This window comes from Pseudoliparis swirei, chromosome 20 (assembly GCF_029220125.1).
Source record: "Pseudoliparis swirei isolate HS2019 ecotype Mariana Trench chromosome 20, NWPU_hadal_v1, whole genome shotgun sequence".
NCBI lineage: Eukaryota > Metazoa > Chordata > Actinopteri > Perciformes > Liparidae > Pseudoliparis > Pseudoliparis swirei.
Genome location: NC_079407.1, coordinates 19,604,426 through 19,627,694, shown reverse-complemented (window position 1 = coordinate 19,627,694; position 23,269 = coordinate 19,604,426). Strand labels below are relative to the sequence as shown.

At 41.0% G+C, this 23,269-nt stretch overlaps 2 protein-coding genes and 1 pseudogene across 3 annotated transcripts; all 3 read left to right on the top strand.

Annotated features, from left to right (window-relative positions):
- Positions 1 to 4,996: 4,996 nt before the first annotated feature.
- Positions 4,997 to 8,743, top strand: LOC130211229 (vomeronasal type-2 receptor 26-like). The gene is given in 5 exon segments (XM_056441959.1): positions 4,997 to 5,021; positions 6,869 to 6,992; positions 7,355 to 7,765; positions 7,768 to 7,816; positions 7,818 to 8,743. Coding segments are annotated over 5 exon segments (1,038 nt in total). The 5' UTR covers positions 4,997 to 5,012; the 3' UTR covers positions 8,263 to 8,743.
- On the top strand, positions 5,224 to 6,938 carry LOC130211228 (extracellular calcium-sensing receptor-like). 2 transcript variants are annotated; one of them, XR_008834968.1, is made up of 3 exons: positions 5,232 to 5,502; positions 5,628 to 6,771; positions 6,882 to 6,900. XR_008834968.1 is itself a non-coding variant. In XM_056441958.1 (2 exons), the coding sequence occupies exons 1-2, from the start codon at positions 5,239 to 5,241 to the stop codon at positions 6,429 to 6,431; spliced, it is 1,068 nt and encodes a 355-aa protein (XP_056297933.1). In that variant the 5' UTR covers positions 5,224 to 5,238; the 3' UTR covers positions 6,432 to 6,938. The 2 variants fall into 2 exon arrangements, 1 of the variants encoding a protein (XP_056297933.1); XM_056441958.1 differs by having other exon boundaries at positions 5,224 to 5,502; positions 5,628 to 6,938.
- Positions 8,744 to 12,729: 3,986 nt separating the features above from the next.
- On the top strand, positions 12,730 to 17,261 carry LOC130210826 (extracellular calcium-sensing receptor-like; annotated as a pseudogene).
- Positions 17,262 to 23,269: the final 6,008 nt, after the last annotated feature.

The window sequence follows — 23,269 nt, the reverse complement described above, 5'->3', positions numbered from 1 at the left end:
TCACAAGAGGTATGATTCAATGTTATCCCTGAAGTTGTTGGATACAGTGTATTTGAATTGTCCTAATTGCACATACATCTTCTCATGGTTGTTCTGTTCATGCAGGTGCCTTTGTCAGTTTGCAGTGAGAAGTGTCCTCCAGGAACTCGCAAGGTCCTCCAGAAAGGAAAGCCAGTCTGCTGCTATGACTGTTTAAGATGTGCAGAGGGAGAAATAAGCAACACTACAGGTATAGTAAAATGATACATGTAGAACATAAAAAAGTTCAACAATAATGTTTCCTCTCCTCCTGGTGGCAAGGGTATTAAATTGTTTGAGCAGTATCATTGAAAATGTAGATTTAAAAAATGATATATCATGCTTTCTTATTAAGAAATTAAACAACTTAAACAAAACATTACAGATAATACCTAGATATAGTATATCTTGTCCCTCATAATACTATCCATTTATTATCTTAGTCATATCATGTATGCATTAAAAAAAGCAAATTAGAAAAATAATAAAAGATAAATATACTTAGCAAATCCAACACCTGGTTTACTTTACTTTTTCAGATTCTATCACCTGTGTGCGATGCCACCCTGAATATTGGTCAAATGAGAGAAGAGATGCCTGTGTGGAGAAGAAGGCAGAGTTTCTATCATACAAGGAGATTATGGGAGCACTGCTCACTGCAGCATCGCTATTTGGAACATGCATCACTAATGTTGTGGCACTCATTTTCTTCATATACAGAAAAACTCCTATTGTCAGGGCCAACAACTCTGAGCTCAGCTTCCTGCTGCTCTTCTCCTTGACTCTGTGTTTCCTGTGTTCTCTGACCTTCATAGGCCGGCCCACTGAGTGGTCCTGCATGCTGCGACACACAGCATTCGGCATCACCTTTGTCCTCTGTATCTCTTGTGTTCTGGGGAAAACTATAATGGTGTTAATGGCCTTCAGGGCCACACTTCCCAGTAGCAATGTGATGAAATGGTTTGGACCTGCACAGCAGAGACTCAGTGTTCTGTGTTTCACTCTCATACAGGTTATCATATGTATCCTATGGTTAACAATTTCTCCTCCTTTTCCATTTAAGAATTTTAAGCAATTCAAGGACAAAATCATCTTAGAGTGTGCTTTGGGTTCAGCTGTAGGCTTCTGGGCTGTACTTGGATACATTGGACTTCTGGCCATGTTTTGTTTTATTCTTGCTTTTCTGGCCCGGAAACTGCCCGATAATTTTAATGAAGCTAAATTCATCACCTTTAGCATGCTGATATTTTGTGCAGTGTGGATCACTTTTATCCCAGCTTATATCAGCTCTCCTGGGAAGTTCAGTGTTGCTGTAGAAATATTTGCTATTCTGGCCTCTAGTTTTGGACTGCTATTTTGCATTTTTATTCCAAAATGTTATATTATCCTCTTGAAACCTGAGAAGAATACAAAAAAGAATATGATGGGAAAGGAAGGAGCAAAATAATTCTGAAAGCTAAAAACTATTTAATGCATTTTATGCCTGCCGTATTTGAGACTGGAACACATGTAACTAGAACGGGCACTCAGTAGAGCGCATACCTTCGCATATCACAAGATTGGGCATTGAATTATGAACATTTTGGCATTAGTTGCATGCCAATTGGATATAAATTGACCATGCTATGGTAAAAAGAAGATGTTGACCTTTTCATGACCTTGACCTTTGACCCGATCGATCCCAAAGTCTAATCAAATCGTCCCCGGATAATAACCAATCATCCCACCAAATTTCATGCGATTCAATAAGATGTTGACCTTTTTCATGACCTTGACCTTAGACCCGATCAATCCCAAAATCTAATCAAATGGTCCCCGGATAATAACCAATCATCCCACCAAATTTCATGCGATTCGGTTTACAACTTATTTTGTTACGCGAATAACACGCATACAAATAAATAAATAAATAAATAAATACATGGCGATCAAAACATTACCTTCCGCATTTTCAATGCGAAGGTAATTATTGTATCTATCTTTCACCAGTCTAACCTATCCCTGTTGCTCTTTTTTGGTTTCACCTACTGCAACTGTACTGTTTTTCTTAATTTGAACAGTCCATCCATCCATTTCATTAAACTTATCCAGGACTGGGTTGTGGTGGCAGCAGGCAAAGCAAGGTTGACCCTTCTCTCAGAAAACATTGCAACATCACTTCAAGCACGACTGCAGCTTTTTCACTGCTTCTCCCTTCAGGCACCTGCTCTGGTTTTCTTTTTTTTCTTTTTGTCAAACCCTCACACATATTTCAAGTTTCACTAACGTCCATGCCACACATTCTAATTATTCAGATAATCTTTAATTTAGTTTAATTTGGTTCAGTTGATGTCATTTGGTTTGTTTTGTGCAATAAAATGTATCTGTTTAAATTTGCATACGGTGTGTTTCCCTTTTTTTGTGGCCGCTTGAGAAATAGATTAGCTTTGGCATGTAATTTTATCATGTCGGGTGAAACGTCCTGTCGGGCTTTGTCGGTGTTCCAACCTGCCATGTCCATGGCTGTGTGTGTCAAGTTGAAAGAGTGAAGGGTCTTCACCAAACTGCCACAATGATGACAATGTATTATCGTTCAAAAACTGGTTACCAAGCAGGTGTTTTAGTACCGTGTGGGGTATAATTGCAGTTAGCACATGGAAAGCTTGTGGAGAATGATAATATAAAACTGAATTATTGAAGGGACAGTTGTGTTCAATCTCCTGCAAATTCAGAATAACATCACATAGCAGATGGAATATGTGTCTGATAAGAAATATTATGACTGCCCCTCAAAGCTAGGTATTCGCCTCACACACACGCAACACACACGTGTTATGTTGTTACAAAGAGAGAGGGGAACGAGGGCCCCCCTCCAAGATGGAGCAGACGAGCGCCGGTCCGAGGTCAAGATAATGTCACCAAATGTGCTTAGTGGGCCATACTTTGATGGGGAGAGGAGAGTTGTTTAGGGTTTTCAACATGTGTTGAACAGAGAGGACTCCCGCTGTGATTGCAATTGCATCGAGCTTGTATTTTGCGTGTGATCAGAGAATAAATTCTCCAGTTGGAAAGGAGAAATCGAGAGAAGATCGTTGGCTGAATTTTTCCTTTAAAAGAAATCCAATTTTGAGTGATGCTATCAAGAACCTCAGCTATTCAAAACATTATATATATATATACACTACCGTTCAAAAGTTTGGGGTCATCCAGACAATTTCATGTCTTCTATGAAAACTCACTTTTATTTATCAAATTAATTGAAAATTGAATAGAAAATATAGTCAAGACATTGACAAGGTTAGAAATAATGATTAATATTTGAAGTATTAATTTTGTTCTTCAAACTTCAAGCTCAAAGGAAGGCCAGTTGTATAGTTTATATCACCAGCATAACTGTTTTCAGCTGTGCTAGCATAATTACACAAGGGTTTTCTAATCAGATATTAGTCTTCTAAGGCGATTAGCAAACACAATGTACCATTAGAACACTGGAGTGATAGTTGATGGAAATGGGCCTCTATACATCTATGGAGATATTTCATTAGAAACCAGATGTTTCCACCTAGAATAGTCATTTACCACATTAACAATGTATAGTGTGTATTTTTGATTAATGTTATCTTTATTGAAAAAACAGTGCTTTTCTTTGAAAAATAAAGACATTTCTATGTGACCCCAAACTTTTGAACGGTAGTGTATATACAGGACTGTCTCAGAAAATTAGAATATTGTGATAAAGTTCTTTATTTTCTGTAATGCAATTAAAAAAACAAAAATGTCATGCATTCTGGATTCATTACAAATCAACTGAAATATTGCAAGCCTTTTATTCTTTTAATATTGCTGATTATGGCTTACAGCTTAAGAAAACTCTAAAATCCTATCTCATAAAATTTTAATATTTCCTCAGACCAAGTAAAAAAAAAGATTTATAACAGCTGAGTGTTTGTCAAGGCTCAGGAAACCCTTGCAGGTGTTTCGAGTTAATTAGACAATTCAAGTGATTTGTTTAATACCCTACTAGTATACTTTTTCATGATATTCTAATATTTAGAGATAGGATATTTGAGTTTTCTTAAGCTGTAAGCCATAATCAGCAATAAATCAGAATAAAAGGCTTGCAATATTTCAGTTGATTTGTAATGAATCCAGAATGCATGACATTTTTGTTTTTTTAATTGCATTACAGAAAATAAAGAACTTCATCACAATATTCTAATTTTCTGAGACAGTCCTGTATATATATATATATACACACTTTTTTTTAATTGTAGGCTGCACATAAAGCATAAACGGTAACATTACATCAGGAAGAACCAATGCATATCGGTTGTTTTCACAGTGGAGGCTTTAACAACAGGGCAGCTCAGGTGGGCGCCCTAGAGACGGAAAAGTAGCTGAGCAGGAATCCAAAGGTGGACGGCCGACTCGTGATTTCGCTGGACTTTAGCAGAGAGGGTGATCTGGACGATATAGAGGGATGTCGGTGGAGATGGGGAGCTGGTGATCCTATTGTTTGACAGCAGAGATTGTTGACAGATGATCTGGCTGGAAACCCACAAAGATGCCATAGATGGTCATTTGGAGTTTGCCAGATATCAGCTTTGATTTGCTGAGGCCCACAAGCCTTTTTTGGGAACCTCCCTCCTCCTGCCCTGCTCCACAGAGATGACACATCATTATTTTATTATTATTTGCATTGCTGGATCAAAATGTATAAATACCATTGCACGTTTTGAATTACCCTTAAGGCAGACATGATGCCGCATTGGTTTATCTCTCTTTGACAGTATGCCATCCACACAGAAGTGGCCAGAGCAGGGATGGGCACTCTTACAACTCTTGCTAGTTGCATCTTTCTCTCAGACTAAGGAGCTGGTGTGCAGGCAGAGAGGGGTTCCTGAGAGCCCCCAGTTTTATAAGGATGGGAACATCATGTTGGGGGGCATATTTTCTTTCCACAGCAGCTGGAAAGACAGACAGGATACCTACAATCAAATGCCACTGCCACTGCAATGCACCAGGTAAATTATACAAACTAAATCTATTTTGATTTCAGAATATCTAAGAGGAAGTCCTACTGAGTATTTAAAAAGAGAAATGTCTTTAATGTATAATAATACTATCAAATATTTTAATTTATTATGCTTTTGTTTACATTTCAAGAATATTTCATATTACAACAATGTATAACTGCCTGCATTAAGACTGAATTTCATAGGGTTCCAGTTTGCTCAGGCTATGCTCTTTGCCATTGAGGAGATCAATAACAGCACAGACCTACTGCCTGGAATCTCTCTGGGCTACGAGATGTATGATTCATGTGGCTCCATTGCCAGAAGTGTAAGGGTTGCATTGTCATTGGCTAATGGTAATGCAGTAGCATCGGCCACTTCCCAGGCACCATGTATCAGACTTTCCAATGTGCAGGCCATTATGGGAGAAACGTCATCTTCACCTTGCATGGCTATAGCTACTGTCATCGGACCCTTTCACATCCCAATGGTTGGTAAGATTGTTAAATAGTTATTCATTGGGAAAACAATATTATAATTGTTTAAATCTTCCAGCTGATCATAGCATTCTATTTCATATCTTTGCAGTGGTAAATCATTTCTCTTTTCTCTTAGATCAGCCATTTTGCTACTTGTGCTTGTCTCAGTGATAAAACCAAGTACCCATCATTCCTCAGAACCATACCCAGTGACTACTACCAGAGCAGGGCCATGGCCCAGTTGGTCAAGCATTTTGGTTGGACTTGGGTTGGAGCAATTAGAACAAATGATGATTATGGCAATGATGGCATGGCCACATTCATAAAAACCGCACGGCAGCTAGGCATCTGTCTGGAGTACTCTGTGTCTTTCTTTAGAACAGATCCACCGGATAAAATACAAAAGATAATTGACACTATCAAGACTTCTACTTCCAAGGTTATTGTGGCTTTCCTATCCAGCTATGATATGAATGTGTTATTACTTGACTTGTCTCACAACAACTTGACTGGGTACCAGTGGGTAGGCAGTGAGGGCTGGATATTTGATTCACAAACTGCCGCAATGGATAGGCATCACATTCTGGATGGTGCCATAGGCCTGTCGATCCCCAAAGCACATGTCAGTGGCATTAGAGAGTTCATGTTGGATGTAAAGCCGCTCAATTCATCTAGTAAGGAAATGTTTACAGAGTTTTGGGAAGCATTATTTAGCTGTAAGTTCAGGCAGTCACAGCCATCATCAGGACATCTGAGACAATGTACTGGACATGAAAATCTGACTGGAGTACAAAACAGCTTTACTGATATGTCACTGATGCCAATCTTTAACAATGTATACAAAGGAGTGTATGCTGTGGCTCACACACTTCATAGTATTCTCAACTGTAAAGAAACCTGTAACAACACAGTGCAGCTTGATCCATATAAGGTGAGTTGAAGACTAGCAGCGATAATATTTTTCATGTCACAATAAAAAGGAAATTTTGTTGTTAACATTTCGAAGTTTAACCTATAACATGTATGTCAGATAATGTTCTACATCTTCTTAGATTTTACAGCTTCTAAAAAAGATTCAGTTCAAAACAAAGGACGGAGATGAGGTTTACTTTAATGAGGATGGAGACCCAGCAGCAAAGTATGAAATTATAAACTGGCAGCCTACAGAAAAGGGCCTTGTGGACTTTGTCACAGTTGGTCTTTATGATGCAACTTTACATGCAGGCAAAGAGATGCATCTGCTAAATAGGTCTTTGATTTGGGCCCAAAACTCAAAGAAGGTATGGTACAATGTTATCCCTGAAGTTGTTGGATACAGTGTATTTGAATTGTCCTAATTGCACAAACATTTTTCTCATGGTTGTTCTGGTCATGCAGGTGCCTTTGTCAGTTTGCAGTGAGAAGTGTCCTCCAGGAACTCGCAAGGTCCTCCAGAAAGGAAAGCCAGTCTGCTGCTATGAGTGTTTAAGATGTGCAGAGGGAGAAATAAGCAACATTACAGGTAGTACAAATATACAAGTAGAACATTAAAAAAAAGTCAACAATAATGTTTCACCTCCTCCTGGTGGCTAGGAGATTAAATTGTTTCAGCAGTATCATTGACATTTGAAAATATATATCATGCTTCGTTTTTAAGAAATGAAACAACCTAAACAAAACATTACATATGATACCTATATATCATATATAGTATTAACTTGTGCACATAAAATGCAGATTATTCATACTAATACGATGTAACCCTCATAATACTATGCATTTCTTATCTTGTAGTCATATCTTGTATGCATAAAAAAAAAGGAAGAAAAAAAGGGATAAATGTGGTGAGCAAATTCAACACCTGGTTTAATATACTTTTTTCAGATTCTATCACCTGTTTCCGATGCAACCCTGAATATTGGTCAAATGAGAGAAGAGATGCCTGTGTGAAGAAGAATGCAGAGTTTCTATCATACAAGGAGATTATGGGAGCACTGCTCACTGCAGCATCGCTATTTGGAACATGCATCACTAATGTTGTGGCACTCATTTTCTTCATATACAGAAAAACTCCAATTGTCAGGGCCAACAACTCTGAGCTCAGCTTCCTGCTGCTCTTCTCCTTGACTCTGTGTTTCCTGTGTTCTCTGACCTTCATAGGCCGGCCCACTGAGTGGTCCTGCATGCTGCGACACATAGCATTCGGCATCACCTTTGTCCTCTGTATCTCTTGTGTTCTGGGGAAAACTATAATGGTGTTAATGGCCTTCAGGGCCACACTTCCCAGTAGCAATGTGATGAAATGGTTTGGACCTGCACAGCAGAGACTCAGTGTTCTGTGTTTCACTCTCATACAGGTTATCATATGTATCCTATGGTTAACAATTTCTCCTCCTTTTCCATTTAAGAATTTTAAGCAATTCAAGGACAAAATCATCTTAGAGTGTGCTTTGGGTTCAGCTGTAGGCTTCTGGGCTGTACTTGGATACATTGGACTTCTGGCCATGTTTTGTTTTATTCTTGCTTTTCTGGCCCGGAAACTGCCCGATAATTTTAATGAAGCTAAATTCATCACCTTTAGCATGCTGATATTTTGTGCAGTGTGGATCACTTTTATCCCAGCTTATATCAGCTCTCCTGGGAAGTTCAGTGTTGCTGTAGAAATATTTGCTATTCTGGCCTCTAGTTTTGGACTGCTGTTTTGTATTTTTATTCCAAAATGTTATATTATCCTCTTGAAACCTGAGAAGAATACAAAAAAGAATATGATGGGAAAGGAAGGAGCAAAATAATTCTGAAAGCTAAAAACTATTTAATGCATTTATTTGCCTGCCGTATTTGAGACTGGAACACATGTATATTATTGTATCTATCTTTCACCAGTCTAACCTATCCCTGTTGCTCTGTTTTGGTTTTACCTTCTGCAACTGGACTGTTTTTCTTAATTTGAACAGTCCATCCATCCATTTCATTACACTTATCCAGGACTGGGTTGTGGTGGCAGCAGGCAAAGCAAGGTTGACCCTTCTCTCAGAAAACCTTTCAACATCACTTAAAGCACGACTGCAGCTTTTTCACTTCTTCTCCCTTCTGGCAACTGCTCTGCTATGGTTTGATTAGATTCTTTTGTCAAACGCTCACACATACTTCAAGTTTCACTAACGTCCACGCCTCATATTTTAATAATTCTGATCATCTTCAATGTAGTTTAATTTGGTTCAACTGATGACATTTGGTTTGCTTTGTGCAATAAAATGTATCTTTTCAAATTTGCATACGTTGTGTTTCCCTTTTGTTTGCTTGAGCTACGTATTCTCCATTTGGCAGCAGGGCCTTATTTCTCATAGCTGGCTAACGTAGTTAGCGAGATCATTTCGAGGATGAGATTACACAAGTGAGGCTTTTCGGTTCCATGAAGCAAGTTTGGAAAAATCACCATAAAAACAAATAAAAAATTCTAACCTGCTCCAGCGCAGGCTCATTCAAACTAGCTGGATAATCTGGCCACGCGCCCAGAAGGAAATTGAGCTCACTTCCTCATTGAAGCAGCGATATTAGTTAGATTAGAGTTTTATAGCGAGAGAGTTCTTATCATGTCAGCATGACTTACTATCCGAACGCTATCCATCTTGCCCACAAGGAATCATTTATTTACAGAACTTCTGGAGCACATTGAACACCACACGCTGGCATTAACTCAGTATGCAGAGCTGTGCGCTTTTTTGCGGTATATTGTTGTTCAGGGTTGTACATTTGTGTACAGTGTTATACATTTGTGTACTTTGTTGTACAGTTTTGTACAGTGTTGTACATTTCTGTACGGTTTTGTACATTGTTGTACATTTGTGTATATTGTTCTACATTGTTGTATAGTGGCAGCGATGCAGAACATCAGGAAAAAGAAACTTCTTGATATGTTTATTACGTTCCCTGGCCCGTGCACAGATTCACACACACATATTCAAACTCCTATTCAATATGGTCATCTCCACATACATGTACAGGACTGTCTCAGAAAATTAGAATATTGTGATAAAGTTCTTTATTTTCTGTAATGCAATTAAAAAAACAAAAATGTCATGCATTCTGGATTCATTACAAATCAACTGAAATATTGCAAGCCTTTTATTTTTTTTAATATTGCTGATTATGGCTTGCAGCTTAAGAAAACTCTAAAATCCTATCTCATAAAATTTTAATATTACCTCAGACCAAGTAAAAAAAAAGATTTATAACAGCTGAGTGTTTGTCAAGGTTCAGGAAACCCTTGCAGGTGTTTCGAGTTAATTAGACAATTCAAGTGATTTGTTTAATACCCTACTCGTATACTTTTTCATGATATTCTAATATTTAGAGATAGGATATTTGAGTTTTCTTAAGCTGTAAGCCATAATCAGCAATATTAAAAGAATAAAAGGCTTGCAATATTTCAGTTGATTTGTAATGAATCCAGAATGCATGACATTTTTGTTTTTTTAATTGCATTACAGAAAATCAAGAACTTCATCACAATATTCTAATTTTCTGAGACAGTCCTGTATATACACATTTATATTATCTACTTGTTCTGGAATAGTTGAGCCATAAAGTCGACTGCCAGCAGGCACATTTAAAGAAATATAATCGGATTAATTGGGGTGATGAGTAGGGATGGGCATCGAGAACCGGTTCTGTTTTAGAACCGGTTCCCAGTGAACCGATTGTTTGGGATCGTTAGCCAAATTCTTTAACGGTTCTGCTAACGGTCCTCTGTGGCGTTGCGCATGCGCAAACTTTTTTAGTTTCTTCAGACTGCAGCAAACATGGCAACGAGGCAGAAGCGCTCTAAAGTTTGGCTCTATTTCACACGACAAAATGACAACTACGCCACTTGTAACGTGTGTCAAAAATCTATTTCGTCGAAGGGAGGAAATACAACTAATATGAAGAAGCATTTGAACACAGCGTGGAATTAAATGACAGGAATGTCATGTGTTCGATGCAGCAGCTCAGCTAACGTCGGCGCTTCATCTCTTTCTGTCCAAGGTAAACTCCTCAGAAGTGATCACAACCACTCACTGTGTGAAGCCATTTGCCTTTATTGTGTGGAGTCGATCAAGTTATCTTCTGTCCCTTCGTTTGAAGCATACATTTTAGCTCCGGCATTGGTCTCCCGTTATTGATCACTTCACGTTTGGATTGGAAGTCCAGTTTTGAGAAATGTTTGATCGTAACGGTGTTAATTATCGGAGGGCGTGTGTTATCAGCAAACGTTCGCGTTATCGTGTTAACCCATTATTAAACTGAGCATATCGATTTTTAATCCATTATTAAACTTAGCATATAGCTACGCTAGCTTAGCTACAGAATCTTCCATTGTCACCCTACATTGAGGCAGAGGTCGTGTTCGCCTCCCCTCTTCATGTGGCTTTATGTCAGCTCAGCAAATTCAGCGATTTTGTTAGTGCCATTTGTTTCATTGTGTAAACCAGCTTTCACTATATAAATAATCTCCATTGCCATCCAATGTAGCTGATGAGGTTCAGAGTCAGACGGGTTCAGAGGCTGGTGGTCTGTCTGGGTCACAGGCTACAGCACGTCTTGTACACCTCCTCATATCTTTGTGTTCATCCTCCACCCCATCTGAGAGAGTTCTCCACGGCTGGAGACACAATAAGTCCTGAGAGATCGCGTATCCTCCCGGAGAAAGCAGACATGCTTATTTTTCTGCACAAGAATTGTTGATGATCCATACAATTGATGGCGCACACTTGGTATTTGCCACTGCTAGTTTCATTTTTGGCAGCTCAGTTCATATACCCTTTAAAAAAAAGGAAGGAGCACTGTAATTTCTAGGAACATGTTTAAATTAAACAGAATACATTTTATTTAAGTTATGTAAGTTTTATTTTAAGTTCAAGAGTAATATCGTATAAATGTTTTAGCTTATTTAAAAAAAGTAAATGTGTATGTATACATACTGTGTGTGTGCAGCATTATATAAAAGAAAATTAATGTGAATAAACCCGTTTGTGCTCTTTTTTTCACCCCTTGCCCAAAAGAATCGATAAGAGAATCGATAAGGAATCGAATCGATAAGCAGGAATCGATAAGGTATCGGAATCGTTAAAATCTTATCAATTCTCATCCCTAGTGATGAGGGACTTCAAATTATCCGTTACATTTCCCCAACACTTGTGCTGCGTTCACACTAAAAGCATTGAAGTAGATTCATTAATGCACAGGCGAGAATGGATGAGAATAAAAAGGATGTTCATCGAGTTATTCAGCGAAGTCGCCGGTGAAAGTTACCGAGCTGTGTGAGCCTACGGGTGATGATCTGTATAACTATATATATGATATTGTTCTGAACCCAAACACAAGGGCGTTTGATGTTCCGAAGTTTGTCGGAGTTCCACATCAAGTATAAAGCAAAAATAGTGGTTATTTCTTCCATGGTGTATAACTGTTTCCATGGAGATACATGCCACACCCCCTCTACAGCGCAAAGGAAGTGAATGAATTTAATGACAGAGATGTTAGATGTTCATGATTATGAATTCCTCATATACGTTCTTGATCGTCTCCTGCTCGTCAGTGGAGAAAAAAGAGGCTCTTCCTGTCAGTTTATTTGACTTTGTGCCGTTATAAAATCATGGTTTCGGTGATCGACGCTTCACCCTTTTGAAGTTGGACGGACACGCGCAATCATCCTGTACACTGACGTCTGGTTCAAATTAACGAGACAGTTTGAGGGCGGATCAGCCTCTGAGAAACCGAGATATCCTGATGTCAATCATCTCGTTAATTTAAGCGGGATAATAGGACATTTGATCGACTTTATTGAGCCACGTACGAGAAATAGGGCGCTGGGAGCTTCCAGTAGGGCAGAGTGATTGCATCTGTTTGTGTGTTTCTTGTAGTGTGGTAGGAAGCAGTTAACCCAAAGTGGTTTTCAGACAGCTATAGCTCAGGGGATTATCTCTACAATTTTCATATTGAACGATATATAAATAAATATGTATATAAACAACATTTAATACAGTTCATAAAAGCATGGAATAAAATCCCCATTTTCAAAGACAAAATATATTTGACTGAACTTGTTTGTTTTCCTGTGGTCTCTTGAGGCATGAGTTCAATCATGGCACATTCCTTCTTGTTATTGAAGGTGTATAAAGCCCTGTCATAAGAATTAGAGCAGATTGGCCTGACCTGAAGAGCAGAGCAGAGCTATGCCATTGTTGAGGTTGCTCCTCTTGGTGGTGCTGATGGGAAAGATGGGCCAAGGAGACTCCGTGTGCCGACTGCAAGGCTCAGCACAACCACCTGAACTGGCCCAAGATGGTGACCTTGTAATCGGAGGCATATTTTCATTTCGCACAACACAGGATTATGTAATTGACACATTTCAGACATTTCCAGAGGTCCGAAAATGTAACAAGTATGTATTTTTAGGTCTATTTTAAATTGTGTATGAGTATTTTGAATTGCATTTTGAGACAAATATATATTATTTACTTCTATCTGTTATCGACCCAGCTTCAACTTTAGGGAATTTAAATTTGCTCAAGCTGTCATATTTGCCATAAATGAGATCAACAAGAACATTAATTTGCTCCCAAATGTTAAACTGGGCTACAAGATATATGATAACTGTGGAACGATGGACATTCTGAGAGCTGCACTCGCGCTGGTGAGCGGACTAAAGGGAGAAGTCAGTGATGACAACTGCAATAAATCTGGGACAGTGCATACTATCTTAGGACATTCAGGATCGAGACCAACTATTGCATTTGCACAAGTTGTTGGAAGGTTCCATATACCTGTGGTAAGTAATAGAGGAATGGTCATTGCAGTTAATGCAAAGTATTTTTTTTTATTTGAGTTAAGTGTGTGGTTAGAAATATCTAGATTATGAAACTACATGGTCATTGTGCAAGAATCTTGAATAACTACTTTACCAGTAACATGTTTGTATAATTACCTGCAGATCAGTCATTTTGCCACGTGTGCCTGTCTGAGCAACAGGAAAGAGTACCCCACTTTTTTCAGAACTATTCCCAGTGACTATTACCAGAGCAGAGCACTGGCAAAGCTGGTCAAGCACTTTGGATGGACATGGATTGGGGCTCTAGCTGTGGAAAACGAATATGGCCTCAATGGCATTGCTGCATTTATCCGAGTTGCACAAGAATATGGAGTGTGCATTGAGTATTCTGAAGTGTTTTCCTCGTCACATCCTCCTGACAGCCGTCAGAGAATAATCGAGATCATTAAGCATGCCACTTCCAAAGTGATTATGGCTTTTATGTCTCACAGAGAAATTAAGTTGCTGGCGACTGAGTTATTCAGACAGAACATCACAGGGCTGCAGTGGGTTGGCAGTGACGCCTGGATCACAGATGACTCTCTGACTGACAGTGAGGGACACAGCCTCCTGGTGGGCTCACTGGGCTTCACTGTCAGCAAAGCTAAGATCCCGGGGCTGGAGGAGCACCTGAGGCAGCTTCACCCTTCACAGTTTCCTGACAGTCAGTTTGTCAGAGATTTCTGGGAAGACGTGTTTGACTGCGCTCTGAATAACACTGCAAACACACAAAGAAAGCCATGCAGCGGCTTCGAGAGCTTGCAGACTGTTGAATCAAAGTTCACTGATGTCTCTGAGCTGAGATTCACCAATAATGTATACAAGTCGGTTTACGCAGTGGCTCATGCTCTTGACAACCTGATTAAATGTGAAGAAGGTACAGGGCCTTTTTTAAATGGGATCTGTGCCGATACCAAACACATTCAACCATGGCAGGTGAGGAACCATCAGTTAAGTGTGAAAGAATGATAACAGCAGGAATCTGTAGTTGAATCTCTCCATTATGTATTTATTAGGTCTTGCAATACCTTAACACTGTGAATTTCACTACTGAGGAAGGAGAAAGAGTGACTTTTGACAGTAATGGAGATTCACCGGCAAGATATGAACTTGTAAACCTACAAATGACAAACAAAGGAACCATGGAAGGAGTAACAGTTGGCATTTATGATGCATCTCTTCCAGAGATTCATCAGTTTATTCTAAATAATAACCCAGTTGTCTGGGGAAATGGGTTGACCAAGGTAAATTAGAAACTGCTTGGACAACCTGTTCACTGAAAATTTTAAAAACCTTGATATAAATATTGAGCTTGTTGTCTTTTTCACAAATTGTGTTTATGAATTTGTTATTATGTACGTAGGTGGTTCCTGTGTCAGTCTGCAGTGAGACCTGTCTCCCAGGAACCCGTAAGGTCCTCCAGAAAGGCAAGCCAATCTGTTGTTATGATTGCATACCCTGTCCAGCGGGCAAAATCAGTAATTCAACAGGTAAAAATTCAATTTCCTGTTTCTTGTGCAATACATTATATTATATTACACATAATGACATAGAGAGAAAAAAACAGAAAATCCGAATGAGTTTTTAGAATCAGAATCAGAATCAGAATCAGAAACAGGTTTATTGCCAAAGAATGTTTTCACAAACAAACGAGGAACTTTTTTTGGCGGAAGGTGCAAGAATCACAAGACCAAGACACCGGCGCCGTCATGGCGCCATCTAGGAAAAGGTGGATGAAAGATGACAGCATAACATGAGGGAAGAGAGGCGAGAAAAAGAAAAAGCCACCCCCCGACTATGCCCCTAGAGGGGTACAGTGTGGGAGCAGGAGAAACAAAAACACCATTGCACATAAGCACATACATCTTAGACATGACTTGCAACGAGTAGGAAGGGGAGGGAGGTAATCCAAAGACTGGGCGATAGCCCGTCATTGGGGCAGAAGGTAACCAGCACCGACAAGCAGCCAGCCCGGTCCTTCGCCCACGGCGCGGACGCAGACCCGTCCTGTCACCCTGGGGGCAAAGCAGGCGAAGGCGTGGGATGGGGGTAGTGAGTGCATTTCAGTTTGTTGAAGTTCCTGTGTGAGTGGCCCCGTGTATCGTCCTCCCCCAGTCCACAACAGACAAAGTTCTTAGTCCACAAGATGGTCGTTGCCATGGAGATGGCCTTGAAGGGTCCTGGGGAGAAAACAACCACAGGTTTCTGTGGATAGGGGAAGGAATGAGAGAGTCTCGCTTCAGTGATCTTCGGGAGTTGTTGTTCCAGTCACGGCCTTGGCCAAGGCCCGTCCTGGTAGAGGGCAGCAGATAAGATTGGGATTGTTTGGTCTTCCAGTAGCTGCAATTCAATTTTGCGCACCCACTATTCCTCCATTTTCCTCCCGTTTGCCAATAGGATTTCAAATCGATCCAATTTCATTTGCAGAGCCGTCAGCTTCTCCACGATGTTATCATTCTGACGGTTTAATGCCAAAGTCTGAGTGCCAACAACTCTGCCCAACGCGTCAATCATGTCGGGCAGCCTTAGGGGGCTTTTAACGGCTGTCACCGTTTCCTTAATTTTCCGATAAACCAGGGCAGCGCCAAATCCAAACAGCAGAAATCCTGTAATCAAAGTTCCGAATAGGTAGATGTCTTCTACGTCCTCCACGGAAAGGGCTGCTAGGCACACGACACGTCCATCGTGTAACCAGCTGCAACGTCCCGGCAGGACAGGCAGGTTCCCCCGAACCCGAGCTTCTCATCGAGAAGATGGTGTCAATTGCGTTTAAGGACCAGTTGATTACGTCCATGGTTTTTAGTTCGAAGAGCGATGCGGAGAGAGTCTCTCAAGTATAGAGACAGACAAGACATGACGAGAGAAGCCAAGCAGGGAGGGGAAGGTCATGGGGAGGAGAGGGAGAGAAAAATGCGACCGCCTTCGTCGAGAGCCAAATCCACATTTAGAAGTGTTGACCTCTGAAATCATAACATTATTTTAACTTGCTATTTATCTGTATTCTTTATTTTTTATCTTGCAGACTCAATACACTGTATGAAATGCCCATCAGAGTACTGGTCCAACAAGAAGAGAAATACTTGTGTCAACAAAGCATTAGAATTTCTGACATATGATGAAATTCTTGGAACTTTGATTTCCTCATTTGCTCTGCTGGGAGTTTGTCTAACTATGATAACAATGCTTGTCTTCTACATCCACAAAGAAACCCCTTTAGTACGGGCCAACAACTCTGAACTGACTTTCCTGCTGCTCTTCTCCTTGACTCTGTGTTTCCTGTGTTCTCTGACCTTCATAGGCCGGCCCACTGAGTGGTCCTGCATGCTGCGACACACAGCATTCGGCATCACCTTTGTCCTCTGTATCTCTTGTGTTCTGGGGAAAACTATAGTGGTGTTAATGGCCTTTAGGGCATCACTTCCAGGTAGTAATGTGATGAAATGGTTTGGGCCTGCACAGCAGAGACTCAGTGTTGTGTGTTTCACTCTCATACAGGTTCTTATTTGCATATTATGGCTGACAATCAACCCTCCATTTCCTTTCAATAATATTTTGTTCTATAAGGATAGAATAATCTTAGAGTGTAATTTTGGCTCAGCTTTTGGGTTCTGGGCTGTGTTAGGATATATAGGACTTCTAGCTATATTATGTTTTGTACTAGCTTTTCTGGGAAGAAAGCTTCCTGAGAACTTCAATGAAGCCAAATTCATCACCTTCAGCATGCTAATATTCTGTGCAGTCTGGATCACGTTTATCCCCGCATATGTCAGCTCTCCTGGGAAGTACACTGTTGCTGTGGAGATATTTGCTATTCTGGCTTCAAGTTATGGAATGCTGTTTTGCATTTTTCTGCCAAAATGTTATATAATCCTGATTAGACCTGAGCAGAACACAAAGAAACACATACTGGGAAAGACGTCTAAACATGACATAAGTTATTAACCATTTACCAAATGACTAAAAATTAAAATATACTGTATATTATGTATGCAGATGATCTTGGTCCTAAATTCATCCAGCTCCAGTCTTAAACCATTCCTTAGTATATATCCTATGTATGGTGTGGACATGATATCAAATACAATGCCAGTGAGTGACTTTAAATTGTCCTTTAATAATCTTGTGTCTGTAATGTAATAAAATATATTGGACATGATGTAATAATACACTGATTTGAATTATTTTCAAGTTCAAGTTTCAAGTTTCAAGTTTTTATTGTCACATCCCCTTTTATACAAGTATAATCGGTTTGTGAAATTCTTATGTGCAAAACACCCGACAGCAGTAGCAGACTAAAAAAAGAATAAGAATGAGAATAAACTATACAATATCCACACAAAAAAAGAAGAAAGTATTAACAATATATATATAAAACAATGTAATAGAATATACATCATGACAATATATATATATAAAACAATGTAATAAAATATACACTTTTTTGAGACAATATATATATATATATGTATATACATACAATATATATATACAATATATATATATATAAACAATGTAATAAAATATACACCATGGCCATAGATATTCACAGAATATGTTCTGGTGTATAGTGTTAATGAGGGTCTCAGTCCTTGTTCAGCAGCCTGATGGCCTGACTGAAGAAGCTGTCCCTCAGTCTGTTTGTGCGGCACTTGATACCGCGGTATCGCCTGCCTGACGGTAGAAGGGTGAACAGTTTGTGGCCGGGTGGTTATTGTCTTTCATCATCCGTTTGGCCCTGGCCACGCACCGCTTGGTGTATATGTCCAGGATGGAGGAAGCTCACCTCCAACGATGTACTGTGCCGACCGCACCACCCTCTGTAGTGCCCTACGCCCAGGGCGGTGCAGTTCCCGTACCAGACGGTGATGCAACCTGTCAGAACACTCTCGATGGTACTGGTGTAGAATGATCTGAGGATGCGGGGCCATGTTGAATTTCCTCAGTCGCCTAAGGAAATACAGGCGTTGTTGGGCCCTTTTCACCACGTGAGTGGTGTGCGTGGTCCATGTGAGGTCCTCGGAGATGTGCACGCCGAGGAACTTGAAGCTGCTGACCTCTCTACTGCAACTCCGTCTATGGAGATGGGGTGTGCTCTCCTCTCCGCTTCCTGTAGTCCACGATCAGCTCCTTGGTCTTCTTGACGTTGAGGACGAGGCTGTTCTCCTGGCACCACTGTACCAGTGATCCAACCTCCTCCCTGTAGGCTGTCTCGTCGTCGGCGGTGATCAGCCCCAACACTGTTGTGTCGTCAGCAAACTTGATGATGACGTTGGAGCTGTGCATGGCCGTGCAGTCGTGGGTGTACAGGGAGTAGAGGAGGGCTCAACACGCATCCCTGAGGGGCTCCCGTGTTGAGGGTCAGCGGCTCTGAGGTGGTACTGCCCATCCTCACCACCTGGCGGCGGCCCGACAGGAAGTCCAGTATCCAGCTGCACATGGTAGAGTGCAGGCCTAGACCTCTGAGCTTGGTGTCGAGCTTGGCGGGAACAATAGTGTTGAACGCTGAGCTGTAGTCCACAACCAGCATTCGCACACAACAGTTCCTCCCTCCAGGTGGGAAAGGGCGGTGTGAAGTGCCATGGCAATTGCGTCGTCGGTGGATCTGTTTTGACGATATGCAAATTGCCATGGGTCCAGCGTGGCAGGCAACATGGAACAAATGAAGTCCTTGACCAACCTCTCAAGCATTTACTGACAATCGAGGTGAGGGCTACGGGTCTCCAGTCATTCAGGCAGGTTACCTTGGGGTGTTTGGGGACAGGCACAATGGTGGACATCTTGAAGCTCTCAGGAACAACAGCCTGGGACAGGGAGAGGTTGAAGATGTCTGCGAAGACTCCTGCCAACTGGTCTGCACATGCTCTGAGGGCGCGCCCGGGATGTGGTCGGGACCTGCCGCCCGGATGTCCACCCGCTTGAAGGCTCTGCGCACGCCAGCCTCTGAGATGATCAGCAGGCTGGTCTCCTCGGCAGCGCTGCCTTGGCGGGCTGCCGTCACGCCGAACCGAGCAAAGAATATATTTAGCTCGCCTGGGAGGGAGGTAGAGGAGTTCTCTTCACCGCTGGTTCTCCCTCTGAAGTCCGTGATTATCTGTAGCCCTTCCACACACCTCTCACGTCATGGCTCTTGAGCTTTTCCTCCACCTTGTTCCTGAACTCCCGCTTGGCAGAGCCGATGGTCTTACGGAGGTCGTAGCGGCCTCTTTTGTATTCCGCCATATTCCCGGAGTCAAAGGCGGTGTTACGTGCGGAGTGCAGCGAACATCGCCATTTATCCACGGTTTCTGGTTGGGATAAATCCGAACCGACTTGGTAGGAACAACGTCATCTATGCATTTCTTGATGAACCCGGTGACTGAGGACGCGTACTCACTGACGTTGTTGTCCGACGCGACCCTGAACACATCCCAGTCAGCACGCTCAAAACAGTCCTGTAGCATAGACTCCGATTGGTCCGACCAGCGTTGCACTTCCTTCACAGCGATTGGTTGCTGCTTAAGCCTCTGCCTGTAGGCGGGAGTAGTTGGATGGAGCGGTGGTCCGATTTGCCGAACGGTGGGCGGAGGAGGGCTTTGTATCCATCCCGGAAGGGAGTGTAGCAGTGGTCGAGAATCCGCTCCCCCCGCGTGTTGCTTGTTATGTGTTGGTAGAACTTCGGGAGAACTTTCTTCAGGTTCGCTTTGTTGAAGTCCCCCGCCACAATGAAAGCAGCCTCGGGGTGTGCCGACTCCTGCTCGCTGATCGCCCCGTAGAGTTCCTTCAGCGCTATGTCCGTGTTAGCTTGAGGCGGAATGTACACAGCAGTTACGGTGACTGCTGTAAACTCCCGCGGTAGCCAGAATGGTCGACACATGAGCATTAGGTACTCCAGGTCCGGGGAACAGAACGACTTGAGAGTATGTACATGACTTTGGTTGCACCAAGATCTGTTTATCATGAGACATACCCCTCCACGATCTTTACCAGAGAGAGTCTTTGTTCTGTCCGCGGTGGACGGAAAATCCTGCCGGCTCGATGGCTGAGTCGGTAACCTCCTCCGACATCCATGTCTCCGTAAGGCAGATGATGCAGTTGTCCTTAGTTTCCGGTGGAATTGAATACGAGCCTGTAGCTCGCATAGCTTATTGTCCAAAGACTGTACATTTGCCAGTAAAATGGTGGGTAGTGGGGGTCGATTGGCTCGACGTCTCAGCCTAACCAGCACGCCAGCTCGCTTCCCCCTCCATCGGCGACGTTTGCGTGAGATCGCGCCTAAAATGGACGGAGATAGTTCCGCTACTGTTCCTGGCGGGACGTCCGAGTAAGAGTTGAAAAACTCTGGTAGGCGGCGAGCAACTGCCGATCCAATCTCCAGAAGTGTGCATCTGTCGTACGTTAACTGGCTGCTAACGTTTTGTGCAAAAATAGTCGCAATAAGAAGAATAAATAACAAAAAACTACTACAAAATCCGGGAGCTCGCAACACAGCAGCCATCACGTACGGCGCCATATCAAATCGTTTTTTATTGTGCAATTGTATGTAATGTATTTGATGTACTGTCTTGACCCTAAGTCTGTAATAAAGTTCTGATTGAAACTTCTGCAAGCCATGCAGCATCTGACATATAACACAAGGCAATGTGAAGAATATTCCCAAACAAATACAGTATGTATGTAAGACAGAAAAGACTTGTTTCTGCCTCTTCAGGGGCCAAATGTATTCTTTAGAATGTTTCTTTATAACCAAAGTTTATTCCTGACAAGATACTTTGACTGATAATAAAGAAGAAGATAAATAATAAAGAAAACAATTATATATGTCATTGAAATGGTATGTAAATATAATGCACTTGTCAAGATGTTATATTCTTAATATTGACATGAGGAAAAGTAATAAGAACCTATATACTGTACAATGGCCTGAATTACATTATATTTGCGCTGCATGCTCACCACTTTTTAATATATATAGTATGGTATAAGTTCATATCATATACTTATACTATGCAAGCTGGACAAACAATTTTTTTTCACGCCCTTTTCAATTACAGTTAAAAGTGTGTTGGCTGTATTTCAAAGAATTTCTCATTTTTCCTTTAATAATTTATATTTCTCCCTTTTGTAATTGCATGCAATCAGATTAAAGAATAGGTTCACATTTTTTAAAGTACTCAAATGCCCATATGCACATTGAAGGAGTTACCATCCATTCTGCTATACTGGGAATATAATAACCCAAATGGTCAATATTACTGACAGTGGTGTGGTGGCCTTATTTCACTTATTGGGCTCTGTCTACATGCAAGTTGCATCTCTCCATGCCCAACATCCATTATTGTTCTTCCTCTCAGCTTCTTTTCAGCTTTGCTAAAAAGTTTTCTGAAACAAATAAAAGCAAATCAATAAAAGTTCAAATGCAACAATTACATAATTATTTATCTTCACACTACTCTCAGGTTCAAATATTCTATGATGCAACAGAGCAAATATAAGGTTACACGTTTACCTAGACAAAAACAGCATGGAAGAAAACAATGTAAGATTAATAAGTCCCCATCTGTTGTAAGCATGACTTCATTACCAAGTGGCTCGACTCCACTGGGAACTCCAGCAGGGCACAAACACACGGACACTAGAGATTACACATGGCAGATTGCTTCATCCTCTTACTCAATAACATGAACAACAGGTGGCATATTGCTTCAAGCAGAAAACACAGGGTACATTTTAATTCATTAACATCCTTGTCACAACATGTACATGTTACATTTGAAATCAATTAGGAGATTGTTTTGATCTTTCTTTTCACATTACTTTATTTGTACCTGAAGTTAGATTTAGTTTGCAAAGGAAAGTGAGGCATTGATCTCGACACATATTACAGTCAACATAAACAACAAGACAGACATGATGATAAAAGTACACAAAGCCACAAATTAGTGCACTGTTCTAATTCTAATTTGTTCACCTGAATGATGGCTGCTGGAACAAAGCGTTTTTTATTCCGTGGTACTAAATACCTCCTTATCCTTCCTCATTAATGTTTTTGTTTCCCCGTTTAGCTCTGAGATCCAGTCTGCTGTACCGTGCCAGTGAATGCCCAAACAGCAAACTAATATATAAGTTTGGCATATAATAAACGTATAATGTCGCTATTGATTAGGTTTTGGATTGCTTTCTTTTTAGTTAGAGCGCCATGAAGGCCCTACCTGTCCTCTCCAAAGTCCCTCAATTGTCCACATCAAACTGCTGTCTATAAGCACTCAACTTAAAATGAGTATGCTAAATTATAACCTATCTTTCTGACATTATCTTGTATGCATACTGTATGCCCTGTATATTAAAACTATGCTGGTAGAGGCCTGTATGGCACCACATAAAGAAAGCTCAACCACTAAAATGTGTTTAAAATTCTAAATGTACTTTTCTCCTATTTGCCAATCACATGGCTCAGTTCTGTAATAATAATCATTTAATACGGTCAAGCGAAGTGCTTTTGCCTACAGACAACTATACATACATCAGTGAGGCCTGGCACACGACATCATGGCTGGAACATTGTATTAGAGCTGATGCACATGCTTCATTAGGATGTATGGGCATTCTTTATGGGGCAGCAACAACTGATCATATACCTTTTTCTATGTCTATAAATGTTGAATATCCCCAAGCACTAACAGGCAATGTCACCACAGAAAAACTCAACTGGTCAACTCTCACAAAAAGGACTTCTTAGCCTCTTATGCTCGTACCGACAAATCCCTAAGAGATGCAACGTTGTGTACAGAACTGTAAGGGTGAGGAGCATAGGAGAGATCTCTGCTTCATGGATAATGATATAGTGAGTGCCCTGTATGAAGACAGTAAGCCCTACTACAAGCGTAACAATAAGACTCAGAACATCACACCTAGTTGGAATGAGTTTGTAGCTGAGTACCATGCTGAAGCATGTGAAGCTTTTAAATCATGGG

Excerpts from the sequence above, each read along its gene's own strand:
- LOC130211228 (XM_056441958.1), top strand. The coding sequence starts at position 5,239 with ATGCTCTTTGCCATTGAGGAGATCAATAACAGCACAGACCTACTGCCT. Across the intron at positions 5,503-5,627 it reads GACCCTTTCACATCCCAATG|ATCAGCCATTTTGCTACTTG; the intron begins GTTGGTAAGATT and ends CTTTTCTCTTAG.